This window comes from Protopterus annectens, chromosome 7.part0 (genome assembly GCF_019279795.1).
Source record: "Protopterus annectens isolate FY-2018-M chromosome 7.part0, PAN1.0, whole genome shotgun sequence".
NCBI lineage: Eukaryota > Metazoa > Chordata > Ceratodontiformes > Protopteridae > Protopterus > Protopterus annectens.
The window spans coordinates 1,024,152,448-1,024,179,940 of record NC_056739.1 but is presented as its reverse complement, the minus strand read 5'-3'; the positions used below and the strand labels follow the sequence as shown (position 1 = coordinate 1,024,179,940).

At 42.0% G+C, this 27,493-nt stretch overlaps 1 protein-coding gene across 1 annotated transcript in view; it reads left to right on the top strand.

Annotated features, from left to right (window-relative positions):
* The window catches only part of DMXL2 (Dmx like 2), a 1,902,820-nt gene extending 1,900,327 nt beyond the window's left edge, over nt 1–2,493 (top strand). The window contains exon 49 of the mRNA XM_044076363.1: nt 1,129–2,493. Within this exon, the coding sequence (XP_043932298.1) occupies nt 1,129–1,338 (210 nt within the window). The 3' untranslated portion in view covers nt 1,339–2,493. The remainder of the gene's footprint in view (nt 1–1,128) is intronic.
* The last annotated feature ends 25,000 nt before the right edge of the window (nt 2,494–27,493 follow it).

Here is a 27,493-nt window from a genome sequence, read left to right as displayed (position 1 = left end):
CACTACACATATTCGATTTACTGAAATCTCGATCATATGGTCTCGACCGTATGAAATTCGAGATTTCAGTCATTCGATTATGTGAAGTGTTTCCATATATATATATATATATATATATATATATATATATATATATATATATATACACACACACACACACACACATACACACACACAAACACACAATAATTTTTTGCTTGCATTCCCTTTTAAAGGTTTACTCTGCTTGCTGTCCTTTTGGGATACTTATTTACTTACATAGTTGTACAAAATAATAGCAGTAAATGGAATGTATAAGAGCGTAACTTTATCTGCTTTATCTGTAAGTCATAACTTTAGGTAATAAGTCACACAAGTACATGTCTTGTCATTTTATTAGTTTTAGGGCTGTTATCTGAACTGGATTTCAACATTCTTTAACATGATTTGCTGAAGAGTACACTTGCAGCATAGAGCATGATGCTCATAGTCATCTGTTCCTTTCTGGAATTGTTTTGCAGAAATTGAACTGAATTTTATAATTACATCCACTACACAAAATTGAATCTTCTGCTTTTAAAATTTGCCTTGTTAAATAATTGGTGACTGATTAGTAACAGAATTAGACATTGTAATTAACAACATAGTCCCATAGGCTTTAATAGAGCATGTCCTGTGCTCTGCCTGCACCTATAAAATACACATAAGGTGGATTTTTTTAAGCCAAGACTAGATGCTTTAGTTTTGTATTTGCTTAAACAGAAAATTGCAGAAGATTTTAAAAGCCAGTATGCACTAAAAAGCAATCTGAATTGGATGGCCAATGCTGTGGTGAAAAATATGGCAAAACCAACTGCAGAAAATTAAAAAAGCCTTAACCCAGGCCTGCTTATTTTTTAGGATGTAAATTGAAAACAAGAAGAAAGTAGAACTGCTTCCTTAAGGAAGCAGATATCCGCAGTACTACTAAATATGGAAAAAAGCACTGGTGAAACTCTGTTCCAAATGGCTTATATCCAATACTCTGTATCTCCCTTGCAGCCTGTTTGGGGTTTACACTTTATTATTTTAAGAAACTATTTATTTTATTTTGCTAAATTATTAAATATCTGCTTTACTGATTTCCTCTGTACCTCTTTGTTTCCGTAGGTGTGGAGACTGACGGGTCATGGTTTAATCCATTCATTTACCAATGAACATGCCAAGCAATCCATATTCAGAAACATAGGTGCTGGAGTAATGCAGATTGAAATTGGATCAGCAAATCGTATTTTTTCTTGTGGAGCAGATGGAACTCTAAAAATGAGGGTTTTGCCAGACCCTTACAATGTTCCTGCTGGAATGTTTGACATATTGTAGATGTGAATTTTTTTGCTTTATCATTTCCTCTGGACACTGTTTTAGTATTGAGATGTTTTATTAGCTATTTTATAAAGCTTTTGCCCATTACAGTGTACTGGGCAAGAGTTATTCTGTGTTCATGAAGATTTTTATTTTATTTTGGTATTTTAAAAGTATCCAAAGGCACTTTGTTCATATAGATGTACAGCAGACATGCATGTACTGTATTACTTGTAAGAGTAGTACAGTTATCCATCAATTTGGTTATAGTCCACTGTGAAATGCAAAAACGTGCATGATATTAAATACACTGAAAATTGAAACACTTTTTCAAAATGATCACTAAATGTGTTTTGGTGTTTGTTTTGGTTTATCAGTTCATCCTGTACAGCTCATGTATTTTCTTGCACTTCAGCAAAGTATAAATGGTGTCTGATATAAGGGACGCAAACCTTCATGGTAGTGGAAACTACGTTTGTGAACCATTTGTCACATTGTGCAATACAGAAGCCACAGTAATGGAGAAATTGTATATTGCTACAATATGATTAATCCTTCCTGGAACTTAACATGTACTTCAGTAGCAATATCATATTCTCCTTCTGCACAAATTTCTTTCCTGCCGACTCTTGCGTTGTGTATTGTAAACAGCTTGCGTTTACATTGGGAATGTAAAATAAACAAATGTAAAAATCAATGGGCATTTTAAGTTTGTCATTATTTTTTTATCAGTTTGCCCACAAGTGTTCCGTTTGGCTTCAGTAAAGTAAAGTTACATGAAGCAAAATTATTTTAATTGAACAGTGGTCTTTGCTTGACTAACTAGTAAATATGTTATTTAATTAGTTTATATATAAAAGTATGTATAATAATTTCCAGAGCCTCTTGTGTAAAAATATTGTCATGTATGGTTGCCTGTAGCATACCAAATGAAAATGTATTTTTTGTTTTAGTGTATAATACATTCCTTATTGCAAATGAAACTGTAATCCTTGCACAAAGGTGGGACTAGAGTCCATCTATTTAAGTGTTCATTAACAGCAACTGTACTGTGTTGTAAATTAAACACTTTATCATCAAAAAACATGTGCAGAATGTTGTCTGTATCTCAGAAACAGCTAATTGATATTTATTAAAAGTTTATAAGTTAAATAAATTCCTTTTATTTCTTTTGCTAGTTGTCTGCTTTACTTTGTGTCTGCTTTCATAAATTTGCAAAGCATGCATTTTCTAGAAAATATCCCCAAGATTGTTTGCCCACATCATTGTTTTTATTGATGGTCCTACTCAACTGTCAATTTACTTAATGACATTTGAGTACTGAAAAAGTCCAACTGGGTTAGGTGCCCATTTTCAGTGGAGGCCTTTTGAGAAAAGCTCCAAAATATTGCAAAAAACTTTTAAGAGCAATAATTTTACAATCTTCAAAAATAGTACAAAAACATACACAATTGAAATAATTATACCTAATTAGACATAATGTGAAAGCATTAGTTATGAATAGATACAAGTTATGTGACAATTTAATATTTTAGACAGTTTATAGAGGAATTAAAGGTAAGTTAGTATGATACAAACGAATCACAATATGAAGGAAGAGCAAAAAAAAGTTATGGCATTTTAGAAAGAGAATCGAGGGAGAGAAACTGAAGTAAGGAAGTGAGTAAAGAAGGAATAGCAAGGTGGTAAGGTATGAATAGGTACTTCCGGTCAATTACTTTGTGGACGGTGAGGTGTGATTTCCCACATGCATTAGTGAAGAATGTGGAGTTTTATCAACATATCACATTTCATCCCTTTAGTTATGATGTATTGGCTCTCAGGTCTTCATCATTATTCCTTTCCACTTTGTATTACAGTTTTCTGCTTGTGCTATGTATAGAAGCCTTAATTGTGTAGCTCTGAAATACTCCTTCAAATCGGGTTATCCCAATCCGTCTTGTTTGATTGCAAGAATCAGCTTATACCACCTGAATGTTGCTGTCTTCCCCTTCCAGACAAAGTCCTTCAGCTCTTTATTAATTGCTATCCACAACTTCTCCTCTGGTTAATAAAAATATGCCTGACCTGTGTAAGACTGATGGGACCTAAAAACATTTTAACTGCTTGTATCTTACTGTCCATATAATAAAGCTTCCATTTTCTCAGTTTTTGTATTATCTTTTGTTTACCCTCTTTATCCTTAGCTGCCACACCAGAATCATTTTAAGTCATACTCTGAAATCCTTCAATTTTAATGCCCCCATTAATATGGATATTGCTAAACCAATTCACATGTAGCTACATAATTTGCTGCTATTGCATTTGTTTTACCTTCATTAATTTTGTATTCCAAAAAAAAAATTGAAACTGTCTCAAAACGTTCCACAACACTGTAATGTCTTTTTCTGGCTTTGTCCAGTAAAATAATATCATCTGCAAATAGAGCCAGTTTTTCTTGACTACCATACCAATTATATCCTTGAATTTCTGAGTCCCTTATTTTCTTTGCCAATGATTCTAAATATAATGCAAATAACAAAGGGGAAAGACAACACCCTTGCCTAGTTCCTCTGCTGAAGCAGAAATTATCAGAGAGGACCCCATCCACTTTAATTTTCACCTCCGATCCAAATGCTTCCTTTGCTCTGCTAAAAAAGTAATAGCTTACTCTGTCAAATGCTTTCTCTGCATCGACTCACCAACAACAATGGTATTTTCTTACATTCTGCTTCCCTCTGGATCATCAGTGTTCTGTTAATGTTGTCAAATGTTTGCCTCCCCTCCACAAAACCACATTGATCTATATCTATCAGTTCTGGCATTACATTTGCCATTTTTTTAGCCATTATAGACATGGACACTTTATAATCATGGTTTAGTATTGAAATGGACCTGTATGAAGCTAGATGTGATGGATCTTTATCCTCTTTAGGTATTACAGCCATCACAGGTTTCTTCCAGGGTGCTGGTACTTCTCCTTCTAAAATACTTTTAAACAAAACCTTCCAGATCGTTGACAGTTTTGTCCTTCCTAGCTTTCAAACTTCCACAGAATACCATCTGTTCCTAGGGTGAAACACTGCAAGTATTGTAAATAAATAAATAAAGAATGAACAGTGGTCCTATGACATTGCTTAGGGATACTACAGAAGTTATTGTTAAAGAACTTGAAACAACGTGATTTACTTCTGTAGTTCATTATAGTAAGATGGTCCCTGAACCAGAAGTTATGTGTAGTCACTAATTTCCACATCAGCAAGTTTTACCAGCAGAATTTTGGGGTGAATTTAATCAAAGGTTGTATTAAATTGTTCAGATTATGACCTCAGTTACTAGTCCTTCATCCATATGGCAGTATATGCTGTGAGGGAGCAAACAACTATTAAATTGCTGTAACTTGTCACATATAACTGTCACAATTGTTTTATTGTATATTTACAGCCTCTTGGTTACTTAATTGTTTTATTGTGTATTTTCTATTGCATTGCACTTCAAGCTTGTAAGTCTTGTTGCTTAGGTGTATTGTGGAACTTTTCTCCCTGGCCCTCCCCTGAAAAAGGGCTATTGCTCAGTCAGACTGTCCCATTCAACAAATGTCAAATAACAATAAAATAAATAAATATATGGTTGGTAGGTGTTTTTATCAGTAGATTAATAATTATAAAGACAATGGTGGATTAATACTCAGCTTGGCATTAACCTGAGTTTAGTGTTCTACAGAGAAGGGAATTGAATTTTGGCACATTTCAGAAATTTGACTTTTTCACCTTCAGATTTATTGATGTTCTTATAACTGAGCAATGTACATAAATAAGCAAAAACAAGCGTATGTATGAATTTGTATTAACAGACAACATAAAAAAAAATAAAAACAAAATAGTGAGCCCACGAGTCCATTTATTCTCTTGTGATGGGAATGGGTCTCCAGAACAATGGGAATGACAACCATCTGGAAGGACCATCATTCAGGCAGCCATGAGGGTTTGCTTGTACCTTCACCTGTACCCTGGGTATGAGAGCATTTATGTTGACACTAACCCCACCCCTGGGTGGAGGGATAAGTAATCCACATCACTGTGAGGGCTCACAGTGCCATCCCATTGTGGGTGTGCACTTCTGTGTATTTGCACAAAAGACGACCACCTTTTTATCAAGCCAAATTCCCACTTCTTGGCTGCTCATTTACATCACTACCCATTCTCATGCCAATAGCTTTGCCCTGTCCTCCCACCAGATTGAGCACCCCATCCTCCCTTGGTAGCTTCATCAAGCGGCCAAGCTTCTAATTGAAATTGGACTGACTGGCCCATCATCTGACCTTTATCCCTCGGCTCTACTTGATCTAACTGAAACTAGTAAATGACACATTATAGATGTGGGGCACATTAACTGCTGACTAGTAGAAGAGCAGGTAGACAGAAAGGTAGTTATTATCATGTCTAAAGTGCTAGGTGCGTAGGACTGGGTTTGCCCTACAAGAGGGATTCATTCACTTTTTATAAAGTGAGCCACCTCCATACTATTGTTTAAATAATACACATAGTTAAATAATATAAAGCATTCAAAAATGAAAAGTACAGGAATCTGCCTGACACAGTTAATGTTTCCAACTTGTAATACCAGAGAAATTAAACTATAATAGCCTATAATGGTACTGTAGGGCAGTCCAAATAATGTAATAATGGATTAAGGGGGCAGCAGTATAACACTGTTAAAAATCATGATCTCAGAATAAATCTATAAATAATATATGTTGGCAATAATGCAGTATAAGCTCAAAAACAGAATGCACTCAGCAAATCACTATGAGTTGGACCTGCTTGCACATTAACTACAGGACAGCTCAAAATATAGGTCTTTAAAGTAATTTTAAATCCAGCATTGTAACGTGCAACATGCTCACAAATTTAGAACTCTGGTAACTAAAGACTCCTGTTCTAGTGAACTGAAGATAAATTGGGTGGAACTGACACCAGCCTCTGAAAGGCTTAGCACAGGAACTGAGTCAGCCTGTATCATGACAGAAACTTCTCTGTGTGGGGGAAACAAAGCCATTCAGAGCTAAGTAAGTGTATCAAGAACCTTAAATGTGATCTGCTTTACTGGCAGTCACTGCAAACTCTGCAGTACCAGTGTAATATGTTGGTATGTAGGTACCACAGTAAGTAACCTGACTACAGTGTTCTAGACCAGCAAAAGTGATCGAGTTCTGTGCCTGGAAACCCCAAGTGTAGGCACCACAGTAGTACAGCTGAGAAGAAACGAGCATGTGCACCTTTATGGGAAGGTCAGAAGGTAGAAAAGATGTGTGATCCTGGTGATATTGCTACAGATAGCCTGAGCTCAGTGATATTCCAAAGGTCCAACAATGAAGATTTGACAACGGCTAACAATCTAGCCATTCAGTGACAACTTATTGTTAATAATCACCACTTGACAACTTATTGTTAATAATCACCACTAAGCCAGGAATCATGGACACAAAATTACTGCTTGTTTCCAAACTATGAGTTATCTGGAGACAAGACTAGCAGAGTAGTGTCCCTAAGTGTAAGATGAACAACCATTGGGACCATCTTAGGGTTATTTAAGCTGATAACTTCATCCAATCCTAGATACTTTCCAAGTCGCTTACAGGGTAGTTTAGAGTAGACATAGATTCCTGAGGGAATGAGAGGTACGGTGGGTGTCATCAGCATAACAATGTTACTGTAATACTCTAAGATGAGTAATGCTTGCATGAGGCAATGCATATATGATGAAAATAAGCAAAGAATGGAGCCTTGCAGTACACCACTACCCAAGGCATAGAAAGAAGATAAACCTACCATAGATACTACCATCTGAGTGTTCCCAGAAAGAAAAGAAGTGAAACAATCTAAAACAACACCAGAAATATCTCAGTAGTTATCTGGATCGTCAAGAGTAGAATGAGTCACTGCTTCACATGCTGATGTGAAGATGAGGAGGACCATCTCAGAGTAACGGTATTTCCCTAGCAATGAAGGGATCATTAACAACTCAGACTAGTTTCAGTGTCTAGCTCTAGAAAAACAAACTAGACAAGGTCATTGATGTTATTATCTCTCACATGTGGTTCTACTTTCATAAGAACCTTACATTTTCTGAATGTTAGCTGGCCTTCTAGAGGACTGAAGTAACCAGAGCCTTTTTAATAGTAAAATAAAGACTATCAAGTCCTCAAGTGAGGTGACAACAATCTGGTTAAAATGTGGACTCTAAAGCCTCTGATCATGCCAAACCAAGCTTAAAAGGACAAAGGCCCAAACACAAGTAGTAGTATGCATTCTGGAAATCACAGAGATAAACTTATAGTCAGAAATGGCAAAATCTCGCCAGTTAAGAGGCATGCTCAACTTCTGGAGACAAGCCCATACTAGCAGTTTATGGGAACAACAATATGATGAGAGCAAACTTTGTAGCAAAGTAGTGGGCTGCCAAACTGGGCTCTTAAGCAGATAGCTTCTGTGTGGAGAGACAGACTGTACTGCACAGTCACACCACCACATGAATCAAGGCTGCTGACCAGTTAGTCACATCAGGGACCTACTGAAGCAAATTTTTTTTTTTTGGATGAGGGATCTCTGTTTGGTAGAGAGAAATGAGAATCTGCAGCAAGCCTGCCCTCAGGCAGGCCAGATTGATTAGCACTACATATTCTTCCTAGCCTCCCAAGCTTGTGCAGATCAAATCTGAGCTCTGGCATTTGAGGAATTAGGGCGGCAGGACTTGCATAGTTTTGGGCCACTTGAACAAATACGGATGTGACAGCTTTATTGTAAACATCTACAAAACAACCAAGAACATTGACATTGCAGTTATGGGAGATAACCCAGCAGGACAATGGTAAAAAGATCAAGAGAAACTGAGCCAATTCTGTATGTAAGCAGTATCTGGTGGTTCAAGGTGGGGTTGTTGTTCCACTACAAAATAAATTACTGAATGGTCAGACAAAATGATAGGTTCCACTAACAAGCCACTTGCCATCACATCTAGATGGAAAACCAAGTATATGGCATGACAGTGTATGTGGGTAGTGAAGGAAACTACCTGAGTAAACCTGAATCCATTTATAATGCAAGGGAATTCCTTAATAAAATCCACTGATTCCCAATCCATACTGATGTTGAAGTCCCTAGGACCAACATGTGGGGATTCACCCAGAACTTATGCGGGAACATCATCACACTACTAGGAACTCCCTCACACTACTAGGTAAATGGTAGATAAGGTGATAGCTGGAGGTTGCACCTGTACCAATTACATACTCATTTTCAATTTGATTGATGAATTGTGGGCAATGCCACCTTGACCACCAATTCAAATAAGCCTTGGGTATTGAATAACTAAGTACCTGACATGATCAAGGCAAATAGAACAGGGCTACAATTATCATCTAGCCAGGTCTTGGTAATAAATGTCAAGTCCACATCACACAACAGGTCACATAATATGCCAGTTTTGTGGACAGACCTAGAATTAAAGTATAGCAGGTAAGATCTCCTAGAGGCTAGGTCCTGCCTTTCTGTCCTTGACTAACAAAATTAGTGCATACCCATGTAGCTTATTCAGCAGGAGAAGGTATTGCTTTACATACACGAAGGTGCTGTGGTCATGTTCTGCACTTTTCACCAAACTAGTATAACAGGCTTAATTAGGAAAGCTCATTCTGTGGAGTTTAAACAGAAGATGTGATTTTTGATGTGCATGTTTTTCTAAACATGAAGTAACTGTAATCCTCAGAATAGCAAAATTACAAGAGCAATAATATTGTCAAGAAGCAGGTAGGAATTTCTAAAACCTGAATACAATGCTTCAGACACAGCTAACAATTTAATTAACATTCTTATATATAAAATAATCATTATAAAAAATATTATAATTCCACTAATAGTAAGGTAAGGAAGTTAAGAGAGTTTTGAAGAGCAGGAAAACTTAATAGAGGAATAGGGAATTTAATATTAGTTTGTAATGCTGTAAATGCTCTGGCATATGTATGCAAAAATGTTTTATTGTATTTTCTTCTAGAATTGTTAAAACAGTGGAGTGAGTGAATGTGTGTGTATGTGTGTGTGTGTGTGTGTGTGTGTGTGTGTGTGTGTTTGTGTGTTTGAGCTTGTGGCAGAGAAAGTCTAGTTACTGTTCATTTGGTCTCAAAATAATTTCAATGAGCACAGATTACTCTGCATAAGTTGCTAATGGATGAGTTAAGTGCTTTATGCTACAGTCAGCTTACAGACTGCCAGTTATAGTATACATGTTGTCATCACTTTGGTCCTGGTTGTGTGACTGTGCAATTAGACTGTCCAACGTAGGAGTGAGGGGTAGAGCCCTCACATAAAAAATAATTCATGAATTACTGATGTTAAGTTGTCTATCTCGCCTTCATTCTTGCTGGATGGGTTCGGAGCCGACCTCGGCTCCGACTCGGCCACTCTAAAAGCTCGAGAGTTGGTTCCACCGGCTCGAGGCTCCCCCTATATCCCACAATGCTAGGCGTGAGTTACCTCAGATCTCGTTTGCCGCTACAGCGATCGAGGTGTGTTTTCTACCGGCTCCAGGTTAGTGAAAGTTAGACTAGTTTAATTTCTTTAAACTTAGGCTAGTTTAGTGTAATTTTCTTTCCCCTTAGTGTAGTGGACTTATTATCCCTTACTACCTTTATCCAGCCCCCTCCTTTTATAAAGAACATATAGTTCTTCCCTAAGGCCTTCGGGCCCTTCCTCCCTTTCCTTAGGGTGTGTATGTGTTTACTTAGGGAGTTTTTATTAACTTACCTTTAGTTTAAATATTTTTCCCTTTTAATCCTATCAGTGTAATCTGTGTGTGTGTGTTTTTGTGTGTGATTACACTTCAGGTTCCTTGAGTATGTCCAAGGATACAAAGGTCTCAGGCTTCAAGAAGTGTGACTCGTGCTGTCAGAAAATGTCTCTGACAGACGGTCACACTTCTTGTGTGTACTGCCTGGGACCTTTACACCTGCAGGACTCTTGTGCTGTATGCCATGGCTTCAGCCCTAGAGTCCTGCAGGAGAGAAAAACTAAACTCATTTTGAGGGGTTTAATTAAGCCTGAAGGTTCCCTTCCTGTGTCTTCTGGGAAACCTTCTAAGGCTTCTAAGACCTCGGCTCCAGCTACAGAGTCGAGGCCTAAGGCTTCGAAGCCTACTGATTCATCGGCTCCGGCTGGAGCCGATGAGTCTTTGACTGCTGTTTCAGTGGTTTCCTCGGCTCCGGCTGGAGCCGAGGCATTAGAGAGTCATGGGTCGGCTCCGATCATACCATCGGAGCCGACATCTAGAAAGAGATCGAGGTCACCGTCCCTTGGCTCCGTTCATTCGGCTCCAGCGTCTCCCCTGCTGTCTGAACGGAGCCATAGATCTCACTCCTCCAGGTCATCGAGGCTCTCAGATCACGACCTCCAGAGGGTAGTGAGTAGACTTTTGAAGTCCGAGGCACTGGCCCAAATGCTCCAGAGTCCGACTCATCAGTCGATGCCTCAGCTTGTTCCAATAAATATTCCTCCTCCGACTCCTTTGAGCTCGGAGCCGGGGCGTCTCGGAACCGAGACTGTGGTAGCGTCAGAGCCGATACATTTGTCTTCGGCGCCGTCGTCGGCTCCGATTTCTTCCTTTGAAGAATCTCGGTGCTGGGCTTCCCTCGTCGGCTCCGAGGGGGTGAGTGGCATCGGACCCTTGTCCGACCCCCTCTCCCTCTCGGTGCTTCGGCGCTGGTGAGTTCGGCTCCGACATCGGCCTCGGAGCCATCTCTGTTGGTGCCGAGGGAGGTTCTCAGCTTCTCGGAGCGGGGACCTCTGGCTCTGCCTGACAGGGGTGCATTCGAGGTCATGCGGAGTGTGTTGGAACCTTGTTCGACTCCACAGTCGGCTCCGTCCGTCCCTCCCACTTCGGTGCCTTTGGTTATGTCGACTCACTCCCTCATCCCAGACCGCAGAGAGCAAGCTCCTCAAGAATCCCCTGTGGGGATCTCATCCTCTTCCGAGGCCTCTCCTGAATTGGCAGGGGAGCCCCCTAGGAAGAGAAAGTGTAAGAGGAAGCACTTAGACTCACCTGAGTCTATCACCTCTGACACAGATTTAGAGGATTCCGAGGGTTCCCCACGTTCCCCTTCTGAAGATGTCTCTTTCGCAGACATTCTAGAGATCCTGAAACAGAGGGGAAATTGGCCAGCCCTTAACCCTTCGGAGGATGAATCTGTGTATCTTGAGGCGTTTGGCTCTCGCCCTTCCACCTCCTGGGTGTCCCCCCCTTTGATTCCCTCATGCAGGTGGTTGCAAAGAAGGCCTGGACGGCTCCTGATTCAGTGCACCCTACCCCCAGGAGACCCTCCAAATTTATAACAGCACCAACTGACAAGCAATTTCTCACAAAAGGTGTTTCTGTGGATGCTATGGTGGTAGCTGCTGCCACCAAGAAGGAACTAGCTGATCCTTCGGTGCCTGTCCATCCACCTAACAAGGAATCCAGGTCTATGGACAGGTACGGGAAGCGGATGTTCTCGTCAGTGACCTTTGCAATGCGTTCACTGAACTACCTATGCCATTTTACTCGTCTTCAAAGGGACTTGATCAAGGAAGCGAGTGATATGTTGAAGGATCCTACAGCTGAGGTTTTCAGGACAAGATGAACACTCAGCTGGCTACCCTGAACTCCATAGCTAACTCCTCCATGCGCCTACTTTCTTATGCAGCTGATGGAGCGAGCAGGGCCTCAGGGACAGGTGTGGCCTTACGCAGGCACGCCTGGATGCGGTTATGCAACTTTGCGGACCCCTTTAAAATGTCTTTCACTAATTCCCCGTTTGATGGATCATCTCTTTTTGGTCCTCAAGTGAAAGAAACCTTGACTAGGTGCGAGACTGATGGCAAGACTCTTTCTGCCGTCGGAGTCCGTTTTTCTACTCCTTCTAGGCCTTACCCCAAAGGCCAGAAAAGTGGGAAAATGTGGTTCCATAAACAATCTCAAGGGACTTCGCCTGACGCACAAAGTCTGTTCCCCGCCAGAGGCAGAAGGGGGAACAACAATGGTAGACGTCGCCCTAGAGGCAGGGGGGGTCCGCAGAACCAGGGCAATCGGGAAGTCTTCTCTGATAAGCCCTTTCAGCATCCCTGAGGTGTTGCCCGACTGCCTACCTTCGGAGGCAGTCGGGGGAAGATTGTCACTGTACCCAAAAGCCTGGCTATCCCTGACTCAAGACAAATGGGTACAGTCCATCATTTCCGAGGGCTATTCCATTCCCTTCTTTCGCATTCCAAACCAATCAAAAAAATCCCTTCCAGATGTTCCACCCGCTCAAAGGGATCTTGCAGCTTTGGAAATTTCAAAGCTGCTTGCAAAAAGAGCAATTCAGCCAGTTCCAGCAGACCAGCAAGGATCCGGAATCTACTCCAGGTTCTTTTTAGTTCCAAAGAAGACAGGGGACTGGAGACCAATTTTGGATCTCAGTATCTTGAACACATCAGTCAAGAAAACAAGATTTCGAATGGTCACGCTGCAGTCCATCCTTCCCCTTTTGGGAAAGGGAAGCTGGATGTGCTCTATAGATCTTCAGGATGCGTACTATCACATAAAAATGAAAAGACGCTCCAGAAGATTCCTCCACTTCAGGCTGGGAACCAGTCATTTTCAATTCAGGGCCCTGCCCTTTGGTCTCACCACTGCCCCCCGGGTGTTTACCAAATGCATGGCAGTGGTAGCTTCTCACCTGAGACGACAAGGATTCCAGGTGTTTCCATATTTGGACGACTGGCTCCTCACAGCTCCCACCAAGCATCTTCTTCTAATGGCCAGGGACTACACCTTTCGCACTTGTCGAAATTTAGGCATTTCAATAAATTAAAAGTCTGTTTTGTCGCCTTGTCGCACTATTACCTTCATAGGCAAATCTAGACACAATCAACATGTATGCGAGACTAACAGATCAGAGAATAACAGACATACACAAAATGGTCTCGCTCCTCTTCAGCAGCAACAGAATCAAAGCCAGGTTAGTTCTGAAAGTGTTGGGGATTATGGCGGCTGCCATACCTCTGCTTCCATTAGCCAGATTCCACATGAGAATCCTTCAATGGATGCTCTTCACGCAATGGTCATACCAGCAACTTCCAATGTCTCACACCATTATGATCACGCAAACATGCAGAAATCATCTTCTGTGGTGGATGTCTTCCCCTCAGCTCTTATTGGGAAGACCCTTTGTTCCTTCCCCTCCGGTTGCTACTCTGACAACGGACGCCTCCCTGATCGGGTGGGGGGGGCATTATCAGGGCAGAACTGTCCAGGGCACATGGCAACCAGACGAATGCCACTTGCACATAAATGTTCTAGAGATGAGAGCAGTGCTTTTAGCGTTGCAAGCCCTTCAAGAATCTCTCCCCTTGGGAATGATAGCAATCCAGACGGACAATATGTCTGTAGTGTGGTATATCAACAAACAAGGCGGAACCAGGTCCTACCCCCTGTGTCGAGAAGCACTCAGACTGTGGCAATGGGTGATTTCTTCTCAGCGTTTTCTGATAGCAACGCACATCCCCGGGAAGTCCAATCAAATCGCGGACAAGTTGAGCAGAGCTATCCTCATGCCTCACGAGTGGTCTCTGAAAGACTCTGTTGTGAGAGAAATTTTTCTCAAGTGGGGCCAGCCTTGCTGCGACCTTTTTGCTACTCCCCAAAACAGCAAGTGCAGAGATTTTTTCACCCTATTCCCGTTACCAGGCCAACCCAGCAGAGACGCTCTAGTCCAAGTTTGGCCCGGGACTTCTGTATGCATTTCCCCCCTTCCCACTAATCTCTCAAGTAATACAGAAAGCTATCGCTCAGAAGGCTTCATTGATCCTCATTGCTCCGTATTGGCCTCGACAGGTTTGGTTCCCCTTTCTACATCAGTTTCTTTTGGAGTGACCTTGGCATCTGGACCTAGTTCCAGATCTTTTGATCCATCAGTCGGGTCAGTTTCATCGCTCCCTTCCCTCTCTGAACCTCACTGCTTGGTTCCTCCAATTCCAACTTTAGCCAGGCTTCCTCAAATATCTCACTCTGTTCGAGATACTTTGATAGCTTCCCATAAATCTTCCACTCGAAAGATTTATTTGAGCAAGTGGAAACGTTTCGCCTATTGGGCTCAAGGAAGGGACATAGATCCTTTCACTGCTTCCATCCAAATGGTCCTTGATTTTCTAGCTGAACTCTTCCATGCAGGTTCATCTCCTTCTACTCTTAAAGTTCAGTTGGCAGCTATTTCTAACTTTCATGTGGGCATTTCAGATTCTGCCATCATGTCCCACAAGCTTTGCAAAGCCTTTTTGAAGGGAGTTTTTCTACTCAGACCTCCGGTAAGAAATCCTCCTCCTCCTTGGGACCTAAATTTAGTTCTCAGTTCTTTAATTCTCTCCTTTCGAACCTGCATCCTCCTGTTCTTTAAAATTACTATCATGGAAGACTCTCTTTCTAGTAGCTATTACTTCAGCTAGAAGAGTTTCAGAACTTCATGCACTCAGCTATCGACCCCCTTATCTGTTGTTCCATAAGGACAGAGTATCTTTACGAACCAACCCGTCCTTTTTACCTAAAATAGCCTCCACGGCTAACCTAAATCAAAGCATTGACCTCCCGATGTTTTTTCCAGAATATTCTAACAGATCTGAACAAAGATTGCATTGGCTAGATGTTCATCGTCAATTAAGGTACTATTTGGATAGAACAAAACAATTCAGAAAATCTGACCAGCTGTTTGTCTCTTATGCAGAAGGCAGAAAGGGACTTTCAGTTTCAAAGGTATCATTATCCAGATGGCTAACATCTCTGATTTCCCTTGTTTATGAAATTAGACACCAAAAGCTGCCTAGCAAACCTAAAGCCCATTCTACCAGAGCTTTGGCTACTTCTATAGCCTTCCAAGATAGACTGCCTATTGACACCATTTGTGCAGCGGCTACTTGGGCTACTCCTCACACGTTCATTTCTCATTATAAGTTGGATTTAGCCTCTAGACATAGAGCTAACTTTGGTTCCACTGTTCTCAAGAGTCTGTTCCGTTAGGCCACCCGGGACAAGGTGCTAGGGACGCGGTCCCATCCAGCAAGAATGAAGGCGATAGACAACTTAACATATAGAAGTTATGTTCTTACCATAACGCTCCATGTTAGTTGTCTTCTTCTCGCCTTCTTCTTAAGCCCCACCCTCCTTCCCCCTGGCCTGGACAGACCTAGAGGAGTTTTGATTGTGACCTCTCTTTCTACCACCTCTTTACTTTAGGTATATGCTCTGCTGTGCATATTTCCTGGATCAGGATGTAGGTCACCCTTCTCTTCTCCCTTGTTTATAGAGGTGGACTTTGTTACTACTTATTTTACTACTATTATAGGCTGGGCCTAGCTTACAAACGAGATCTGAGGTAACTCACGCCTAGCATTGTGGGATATAGGGGGAGCCTCGAGCCGGTGGAACCAACTCTCGAGCTTTTAGAGTGGCCGAGTCGGAGCCGAGGTCGGCTCCGAACCCATCCAGCAAGAAGAAGGCGAGAAGAAGACAACTAACATGGAACGTTATGGTAAGAACATAACTTCTATTTATGTGGTGTTGTAGCACAACAGGGCGGCCACGGTGGTGCAGCAGTTAGCGTTGCCGCCTCACAGCAAGTGGTTCTCTGGTTCAATTCTCGGCTGGGGTGCCTTCTGTGCGGAGTCTGCATGTCCTCCCTGTGGTCACGTGGGTTTCCTCTGGGTGCTCTGGTTTCCTCCCACATCCCAAAGACATGCTGTAGGTGAATTGGACACTCTAAATTGGCCCTAGGTGTGAGTGTGTGCATGTGTGTGCCTTCTGTGAAAGGTCGGGTGCCGGGCTGGCAACTCGACACTGTAAAACTCCACTGCCAATCATGAGCGGACAGGTGATCCGCTGTGGTGACCCCTAACCGGGAAAAAGCCGAAAGAAGAAGGTGTTGTAGCACATCACATGTGGTCTCACACACACACACACACACACACACACACACACACACCACATTCTTAAAAGCTAAGATAATATATGTAATACAATGCTTGTTAAATGCATGTATAATATGAATTATATTTTTGTTTAAGCTTTTCTCCTGGTCACCTCTATCAATTAGCTTTGCCCAGTAGGATCAAGGGGCAGATTCATGATTTCCTGCACTAAGTTTACACTAACTGTACATGATCTGTGTTCAGGAACATTTCTACCACAGTTTTTGTGCTGTTGATTCACTCAGAAAGATTATACAAAGTGTACACATAGTCTGCACTTTGTGGTAACCTTTATGAATCCCCCTCAATATTCATGGCTGCAAGAAAATCCATAGAACTAAAATTAGGAGGGAGAAGGTGGGAGTTATACTTTATCTATTCATTCAGATCGGTGTCCAGTTAGTGTAGGCATTCATGAATCCAGCCTCAAATGTATATCATGTGATCTGGTGTCTTGTTTATGTTGGGCAGTCTGAAAGTAAACACCAATAAAGTTGGCAGTGTGTAGATGTTCTTCGTGTTTCATTGTTGCAGTCATTACATTTGGGTTATCTGCTTGCAGTAGCCCTCAAGTCGGCCTGATTAACAAAGTCTTGGGTCCTACGTCGGTTGCTGTCTCTTCTTCCATAACGTCAGGGGTATAAAACATGCAACTGACATCATTACATTAGTTTTTCTTGCTGTGCGGTGCCTGAAGCAGAAGCAGTTCGCAAGTGCTGGTCGGCCGACTCCTGAAATTTTCATTTTTGAGTTTCAGAACTGAAGTCTTCAACTAAAAGCTGAGTACCCCATTGGGGAAACTTTTTCTTGCTCTAATCCGATATCAGTAAAAGTAAATAATTGCATTTCATGTGGAAAGCAAATACCTCATAAAGATTTTCATTCGTACTGTATTCCTTGCCTAGGCCCTGACCATGACATACCTCGCTGTTGGTTTTGTGCCTTATTTAAACCACGAACTATCCAACATCTGTATATTTGCGCTTCTAAATATTTTGGTGCTCGGTTCAATTATCCTGATATGTCTTTGGTAAGCTATTCGACTACCGACATTTCGAATAAACGCAAAGATAAAGACAGAGACAGGCCGCCCAGTTCGCCGGTACTCAGTGAGGCACTTTTGCAGGCCCTGATACCCGCTACTTCAGATTCACAGGCCTCCACTGAGACCCATTCAGAGTCCAGTATGCTGTGAGATGCTTCAACTGTGGAACCTGCAGATGTCTCTACCTTGGATGAATCCGGAGCCGCTGTGCAGGCACCAGCTTCTGAGGGTGTATTCAGGCCTACTGACTTGCATATTAAATTGATGCCATCTTCTTCTTCAAGGCCTAAAACTCGAACCATGCCTAGAAAACTGATGCCCAGACTGCATGGTCAGGCCTCTATGCCTAAAAAAATGAATGATAAGAATGACTGAAGATCTTATTACTTTAATCAGGGGAAGCCAACCTTCCCCATCTAAGAGACCTAGGACTGAGTTTGCTTATGATACTTCTGACTAGGATTCTGAAATTTCTGTTTCCTCTAATGACCAGGATTTACCCTTATCTACCTGTGAGGATTCTGACGCTGAGGACTCTATTCCCTCTGCTTCCCCGCCAGAGGATTTCTCTTTTGGTGAAACCTTGCATACTCTCAGGGAGCATTTTTGTTTGGAAAGTCAGGATTTCTCTGATTCTAAAAAGAGGCTTAGGGATTTCTTACTCCTGCCCCAGCACAGACCTTTAGCTATACTTCCTGTACTGGACATTGTTGATGATGCCTTTTCAGAATCTAGCTTGGCCCCTCACTTTACCTCCTGCTTCCAGAAAACCTGATAGATATTACAGGGTTCCTGACTCACAAGTTCCTTTTCAAAAATCCTACTGCGGATCCTGAAACTGTTTCACAGGGACCCAAGGGTATTAAAGCTACTACTGCCAAAAATCCTACCCCCTCTGATAGAGACTTCATGGCGCTGGATAGATGGGGTAAGAAGGTATACACTTCTGCAACTTTGGCCATTTGGGCCTTGAATTGCCAGCGTCATATGTTAAAGTATCAGCTACATATTATTGGATTGCTTAAACTGAAAATTATGTTGTTTCCTGATTGTGCTGAAAATAAGGTTTTACAGGATTTAATGCATTCTGCTGAACAAGTTGGTAAACATACATTGCAATGTGGTTTTGACTCACTAGAGGCATCTTGCAGGGCTGTGGTAACTGGGTCTGTATTTAGAAGGCATGCTTGGCTTAAGGAGCAATCCTTGCCAGATCATGTTAAAGCGAAATTACTGGATGCTCCTTTAAATCAGGACCAGCTATTTGGCAACAGGGCAGAAGAAGTTCTTAAAAAGATGGAGGAAAAAGCTAAATCCATGCAAGCTGTTAAAGACTTTTTACAAGTACAACCTCCAAGATTTAGTAGGCATTGACCTTCTAAGAAATGGTCCTTTCCTGCCTCTTCCAGACCTTCTCAGTCCAAACCCAGATCCAACAGAGCATCCAGGCTTCAGTCCCAGTGGACACACAGGACTAATTAGTGGAGGACCTCCACTTCCAAATCTGGGAGTAATAAAGCTACCCCCATGGTAAACTGTCTCTGACGTCTTTTTAAAACTTCCAAGCACTTCTCAACTGACGGGAAAGATTGAACTTCATGCAAAGAACTGGGGACTCATTACCTAGGACAAATAGGTTATAAATATAGTGTCCCAAGGATACAGATTTCACTTCCACATGTTACCAACTCCAAGCGGTTGGCCAGATCTACCTCCAAATCAGTGGGCAGAGGCCCAAAAGCAAGTACTCTCTCTCTTAAGCATAGGGGCTATTCTGTTGGTACCAGAAGAAGAAAAGGGACAAGGTTTCTATACGAGATTTTTCCTGGTACCAAGAAAAGACAATTCATGATGTCCTATCCTGGACCTGCCTACTCTAAACACCTTTTTGGTGATTCCAAAATTCAAGATGCTGACTCTTCACCAGTTGCTTCCTATGCTAAGCAAAGATGCCTGGTTAACAACACAATTTAAAGGAAGCATACCTGCACATCCCAATCAGGGAATCTTGCAGAAGATACCTATGCTTCAAAGAAGGCTACACACACTATCAGTTCTCTGCACTGCCCTTTGACTTATCTACTGTGCCCAGGGTATTCACAAAGTGCCTAGCTCCAGTCATTGCATTTTGCAGGTAAAGAAATATTCAAATATACCAATACCGGGACGATTGTCTAATTCAGGCAGAAAACCAGGACATACTTTTGAATCATCTGGCTTTTGTACAAAGGTTGCTAACTTGTCTGGGGTACACCATAAATGAAAAGAAATCACACCTGGTACCCTGTCAACAAATTATATTCCTGGGAGCAAGCTTGAATATAACTTCCCAGATGGCTTTCCTCACGCCAGAGAAACAAATTCACTTGACAACCTACTTCAAACAAGTGGCCACAAAAACCCTGCTATCTGCAAGGCAAATGCTACAAGCCTTGGGGTTCATGCCTCCTGCATTTTTCTAATTCCATATGCAAGACTGCATATGAGGAAACTACAATGGTATCTAAAAAGCCTATGATGTCAACATTCTCAGGATCTAGAAGCAATGATTCCTATCATTTCTTGTCTACGCCTAGAGTCCCTTTGGTGGGCAGAGGCCTGCCACCAAAACAAGGGACTACCATTCACACTAACCCCTGCTGCCCAAACCCTAACAACAGATGTATCAGACTATGCATGGGGGGTGCACCTGGCAGGGAAGTGCATTCAGGGCAAATGGAACCCAATTCAAATGCACCTTCACATCAATCATAAAGAAATGTTAGCTGTAGAGAATGCCCTGACAGCCTTCAAAGACCACATTCTTCCAGGACAATTAGTGGTAAAGATGGACAACACCATTGTTATGTGGTACATAAACAAGCAGGGGGGGTAAACATTCTTACCCCCTCTGCAGACTAGCCATGGCATTGTGGAACACAGCCTTGAGCTACCAAGTGCATCTACAAGCTCAATTCCTGCCAGGAAAACTAAATACACTGGCAGACGGACTAAGCAGAAACCTCATGGACCTGTACGAGTGGAAACTGGAACCAAGGATTTTCAACATGTTGACAAGCAAATGCAGGAGCCCAGATATAGACCTGTTTGCCTCCCCCCAGAACTATCAATTGGAAAAATCTTGAGCAAGGACTCCCCACAGACAAGCTTGGAAAGTGGATGCTCTGTCCTTCAGCTGCAAAAACCTATCGGTTTATGCCTTTCCTCCTCTGCCTTTGCTCTCCAAAGTACTACTAAAGATCCAACAAGACAGACCAAGGATGATTTTGATTGCACCAGCCTGGCCACGCCAACACTGGTACCCCCTCCTCAGTGTGCCACTGTTGGCCCTATGGCACCTGCCTCAGACTCGTTCCCTGCTGTCTCAGCAGGAGAACCAGATTCCACACTCTTAGCTTGAAACACTGAACCTAGCAGCCTGGCTAATGGTCTAATTTCTCCTTTACCATCCCTCAGTAAACCAGTGATGGATGTCATTTTAGAGGCAAGGGGACCTAGTACTAGAAATTCTTAAGCTGAAAAATGGAAAAGATTCTGTGCCTGGAACCAATCTCAAGGGATGAGCACAGCAGTGCCCAATTTACCTCAGGTTTTACAGTACTTTACTGAGATGCTTCACAAGGGCCTGTCTTTTTCCTCAATAAAAATTCATGCCTCAGCCATTTCAGCTCATTATAACAAAGAACCTCCCCCTTCTCTCATCCATTTCTCAAGCAGTTCCTCAGAGGGGCCAGAATTTTAACACCACCCAGGAGAGCTCCAACTCCAGCCTGGGACCTTAACTTTGTACTGGAGAAACTCATCCTTTCTCCTTTAGAGCCAGCTGCTACTGCAGATTTAAAATTCCTTTCTTGGAAAACAGCTTCCCTTTTAGCCATCACTTCAGCAAGAAGGGTATCTGAATTACAGGCCCGTATGGCAGTGGAGCCTTTCATCATCTTTCATGCGGACAGGGTGTCCCTCAGGACCAATCCCTCTTTCATGCCAAAGATGGTATCCGGTGTGGCCTTTAATCAGTCCATTCATTTGCCAACATTCTTTCCTAATCCACAGAACAAAGGGGAACGGATACTGCACTTCTTAGATGTGCACAAACAATTTAGATTCTACTTGGACAGGCCTAAACCTCAAAGGAAATCTGAACAACTGCTGGTGGCAGTTGTTACAGGGACAGAGAGGAAGGCTATTTCAAAGCAAAACATTTCCAAATGGATAGGCCATTGCATTCATTTCTGCTATAAGCACCATGGAAAACCTAACCCACAGGGGATCAGACTCCACTCAACCAGTGCTGCATCTACCGCTGCAGCCTTTCTCAGAGGCGTACCTACCAGGGACATCCTAGAAGCTGCTACCTGGAGTTCTGTACATACTTTCACCAAGCATTACCATTTGCCAATTTTCTCTAAATCCAGAGCTGGCTTTGCCACTGCAGTTTTGCAGGGCCCTATAGCTGGTCCTAATGCTATCTAAATTCCTCTTTCCATCCTTAGCTTTGGAAATCTACCCAAATGTAATGACTGCAACAGTGAAACACGAAGAACATAGTGCAGTTATGTACACTTACCATAAATGTAGATGTTCAAGTGTATTCACTGTTGCAGTCCTGGTTACCCTCCCTCCAGCCCCTTTTTTTTGGCTATACCTCTTCTCTCCTTTTCAATGAAAAAGCTTTTTGGTGTGTTTGCTTTTTTGTTTGAGGTATAACCTTGTATATTTATAGATTTAATTGCTACCCATTAGGGGGGCACCTGACATCTGGGGCAAGAAAAACTGATGTATTGACATTGGCTGCATGTTTTATACCCCTGATGACCTGACATCATGGAAGAAGAGACAGCAACTGACGTAGGACCCAAGACTTTGGTAATCAGGCTGACTGAGGGCTACTGCAAGCAGATAACCCAAATGTAATGACTGCAACAGTGAATACACTCGAACATCTACATTTATGGTAAGTGTACACAACTGTACTTTATGGGTGTTACCTCCTTTTTTGTATTGTCTTATACCAAATGTTGCACAATATCTATAATAATCACAAATAAATTGCTTCATCTTTCTTTTGAAAACTGACATGGCTACAGCCATTTTTCTTTCTCTCTCTCTCTCTCTCTCTTTTTAGTGCAGTTTGTCTACGAAATAAAACTTTCCCGTCTTGAAATCTGATTTATTCCTGACCACAAGTCACATGTTCAAGAATAATAAAAAGACACACCCCGGGATTCAACAACGCTTACCATAGCTCTCAACTGTCCAGATTTTGCCTCATATTTTTGGTCTGTTCCTCATAAAATTTGTGGATTTCTGGCAAATCTCTGATGATTTAAGTCACTAAATAATGACGCACATTTCAATTTCAAACCTTATATCCTTCAGAAAATGCATGCTAACACAAAATCTGTTATTCTGGCACCTTTTCATGTTTACAAGGGCAATGTTTAAAATCTGCCCCTATTTTTGGCCCTTTGTCCACCATTATTTTAGGCTTTGTGCAGATTTCTTGGGCTAAGAGGTTGAGAGGTCTGAAACCTACACTAAGTGTACACTGTTCTTAGTGAACAGACAACACAGACATAACTCACACCTTCTTCCTCCAAATTTTAGTTTTCCTACTGATATTCTTGCAGCTTTAAATATTGACAGGATTCATAAAAGTTACCACAAAGTGTAGACTACATGTACTCAGTGTAATCTTTCTGAGTGACTAGAAAGCACAAAAAAAGTGATAATTTTATTGAATACATATCATGCACACTTAGTCTACATTTAGTGTAGGCTTTATTGCATCTGGCCCACAGTAAGCATATCATGGAGAAGAAGGCCTGTAAGTAAAAATGCATTTGAATTTCAGGATGGAGAATGAGAGAGAAACTGTGGCTGTAATGGCAGAGGAGTTTTGGCATTATTGGGAGCTGATTGAAAATGCACTACATAGCTACCATTTGGTCAAGGAAGCACAGGGTCTGAGTTTTTAGGTGATTATGTTACTGAATTAAAGAAATGAGTGAAAGACTGAATCTGATGAGCTCTGTAATTGTTACTGTAATGCTGAGTTATGCTATCAGAAGTGACAGGAAAAGTGGGCATGTTGTTGAGGGAATTAGATTTAACGTTAAAGAAAGTAACTGACTTGGGCAACATGATTTAAATATGTCCCGGGATTCATGAAGCTCAGCGCAAGGCCGGCGTAAGGCTTACACCGTCCATGTGGCGTATATATGGAGTAGTCGCGCCATATGCATATTAATGAAGGCGTGCAGCTGCCACAGCCACGTGCATAGGAAACGTGTGAGAGTACATGGGGCGTAACGAAGTTGCGCATGGAGGCATGTCAATGTCAGCTGTCGATGAGCAACCTAAACTGCTGAATATTATATTCCGCCTGCAATAGTAATCGCACCTATCAGTGTCCGTGGATACTGAAACGTATGCAAAGCATGCAAGATAGTCCCTGTGAACAGAAAATGAAGAATCAAACACAAATGCACGGTAGGGAATAACAGGTCCCTACCCTTGAACAAATGACATGAAAACCGTGTGCCCGTAGTCCAACGTAGTGTTGATAGCTATACCATGTGGAAGTGAAACGTACCATATGTTAGCGCGCCGCCAGTAGGTACGTCCAGCCCAATGGAGAGGGTCACCAGCTGACCCATAATGTGAGGGAGGGAACATAGCTGTGCAGATGTGTCCATAACAAAATACACGAGGAGAAATGTAGATATATGTAGTGACCGTATGTCTGAATCATATCCCACAAGGCATGTAATAGTCACATACAAAAGGTATGTCCGTATTTCACATACCAAATGTGATAGGAAATAGCATATGCATGTAAACAAAACAGAAGGAGCATATAAACAGCTATAACAATATGGACACATGTAGGCCAAAAGGAACAGTATGATCCATACCATCGACTAAGATTACCACCTGTCCCACTTTGTGAGCGACAGTCCCTCTGTGGGCAGATGTGTCCTGACACAAACATAAAAATGGCAAATGTCCAGAGAATATAGGACATAATTATTCCATAGATGTCATGTAATAGTTGCATTAAACATATTTCACTGAACGTATATTACATAAATGTCATAAGAAACAGAATAAGACACCGAAATGCTACAAGAATAAGCTTAGATATAGGCAAGAATTGTAAGTTCTATCTGCCAAACTAACCGTGGGTATGTGTCGGCCTGTAAAATATGCTGTGTTCACCGCAAATGTCACACTAGGGTTGCCACCTTTTCAAATGGCCAACGTGGGACATTTTTGGTACAGACATCAGATTTTACAGGCCGACACATACCCACGGCCAGTACAAAGGACAGAACTTAACTTTTTTGCCTAAATAAAAGCTTATTCTTGTAGCATTTTAGTTGCTTATTCTGTTTCTTATAACATTTAGGTATTTCAGATACAGAATAACTGTTTTATGCAACTATTACATAAAATATAAGAAATAATTTTGTCCTAAAATCTCAGGACATATGCCATTTTTACAATTTTTTGTCAGGACACAACTGCCCAAAGAGGGACTGTCCCTCGCAAAGTGGGACAGGTGGTAACCCTATGTCACACTGTGACCAATTGAAAAGGTGGAAACACAACCGTCGACTGTGGGGAGGCATTGTCCACAACAGTCAGACATGTGTAAGGAATAGCTTGGACATAGGAAAAGGTGCCATCCTACCAATGAGTACAATAGGCTGGCGAAATCCGGAAGGCAGCTGTATAATCCGAACGTGTATGTGACACAGTCGAATGGGCAGTACCCGGATATACCAACCAAGTAATGAAAGTGAAGTATGGGCGTGTACCTATGTGCGTGAGATATAGCATGTGGAAAGCAAACATGGCAGGGTAGTCCACACAACCATAAATGTACCCGACACATGTAGGGTAGTCAATGTGTAACTCTGGCCGTGTCATGGGCCAACAACCAAAGTATTGCTCTATGGGGTGTGACGAATTCACGTGTGAGGGGTGGGTGGTTAATGGTAAAATCCTCAAAGGCGATACTGTGTTGTATGCAGAAAAGGTGAACCGGAGGTGTACCAGGAGGCAGCGGGTGAAGTGGAAAGAAACACAACCACATGTAGAAACAGCTGCAAGACAAGCAGACAGGTCATAGTGTAGAACACAATCCCACAAACATATGAATATGGAAATGTGCGAGACAAATGTATAGATACGTCACCGTCACATACCCACAGATGGGTCCTGATGGAACTGGCCATAACAAAAGCAACACACCTGGATGCATAATGGCCTACCCAGCATACCCTCCAGAACAGACAACCTGCCTCCATACCAGAACGTCCACCAAATCCAGCCGTACTTGGTCCACTGGTTTGTTGCAGACACAGCTACACACAGTGACCCCTACGCATATGCAGTAAGTATTGTCACCCTAGGCAGTGTCAGGATTGCAAACCATGTATCCCCTGCATATAAAACCCCCTGCACGTTTTTGTAAAGCCACAAAATTCTTCGTTATCTGACTTGTTTTGGTCTAGTCCAATTTTTGGGATATCCCTCATGGGATAACCAACCTGTGTAAATATTAGAATGGGTATGACATGATGTCCAATCCCGTAGATATCTGGACACAAGTCAGAATGTGCAGTGGAGGTCCATGACACTGTCCAGCCCTAAGTGGGCATGCATAACCTACCACCCAGGATAAAACACCTTCCAGTGACGCACTTGTCCAGACACGAATAGGAGTGAGAATAAAATGCACACATTTGCATAGTGGCAAACGGCATGAGGGTGAGGAAGACACTGACGTAAACAGGTCAACCCTGATCAAGTGTGAGGGACACTGACTGTGTGCAGGCGTGACCGACCATACTGTCAACCTGCGTGAGCAAGATATCTGGACAGAGCCGTGAATACAAGTGAGACAAAGGTCCAGAAACAGGGACAATCTGTAAAGATAGCTCTTAGAAACATAGACATTTGATGGAATAACAGTTTGCACATTGGCATTAATGTCCAGTGTATGAAGTCTGAAACCCAACTGTCTGTCATCACGTTCTGACTACAGTCTTTAATGCTGAGCTACTGCTGTGCCAGAACACAACAGCGTATTACAGAAGTCCATGATACCACTCAACTGTCCAGATATTCGCAGAATGACTAGGGTTACCACCTGTCCCACTTTGCGAGTAACAGTCCCACTGTAGGCAGTTGTGTCCTGTGAAAAAAATCAAGACATAGCAAATGTCCTGAGATTTTAGGACAAAGTTATTTCCTAAGTTTCTTGAATAGTTGCATAAAACAGTTATTTTATATATGAAACTTCTATATGTTATGTGAAGTAGCATAAGCAATTCAAATGTTACTAGAATAAGCAATTATTTGTGCAAAAAAGGTTAAGTTCTGTACTATGCACGGCTGTAGGTATGTTTTGTCCTGGAAAATCTGACATTTCTACAGAACATGTCCCACCTTGGGCATTTGAAAAGGTGGCAACCCTAAGAATGACCAGAGGTTTGCCCCATATTGTTGTTGTGTGCCTCCGACAATCTGCACCAGTGTGGTAAATAGCGGAGGATTGACGTCACTAAATAATGAGAAATATCCTGATTTTAAGACTCCACATCCTTCAGAAAAGTCATACTAATGCAAAACCTAGTATTCTATCAACGTTCTGAGCTTGTAAGAGCAATCGTTAAAATGTGTCCCTAATTGTCCCCCCATCCTGTAAGTTTTGTGCAGTTCTGGTGCTCTAAAAGGTTGAGAGGTATGGTCCGTACATATTTACAGTAACAACCCTCCACACTTATGTAATGTACAACTGCATACCTGTAGTCACTTCATGTCCAAAATAATAATCCCCATATGACTGTATACAGGTAATAGTCAAATGTGAATGGGAACACCCCTCACCGTGGAGTATGGACTGTAACAACCCCACCCATAATATGTATTGCCAATAGAATAAGCTGCTGACAGGTGCTCAAACACCTGTGTCTATAAACACAGGTAAAACTTCATAATAGGGAGAAACTTCCTGTCCATATGCTTCGTCTGACATTTGAACTCGACCAGGGAAGTTCCGTTCACCAGGTGGACAAGCCTAAACCCAGATCACTACATGAGCACCCTGACA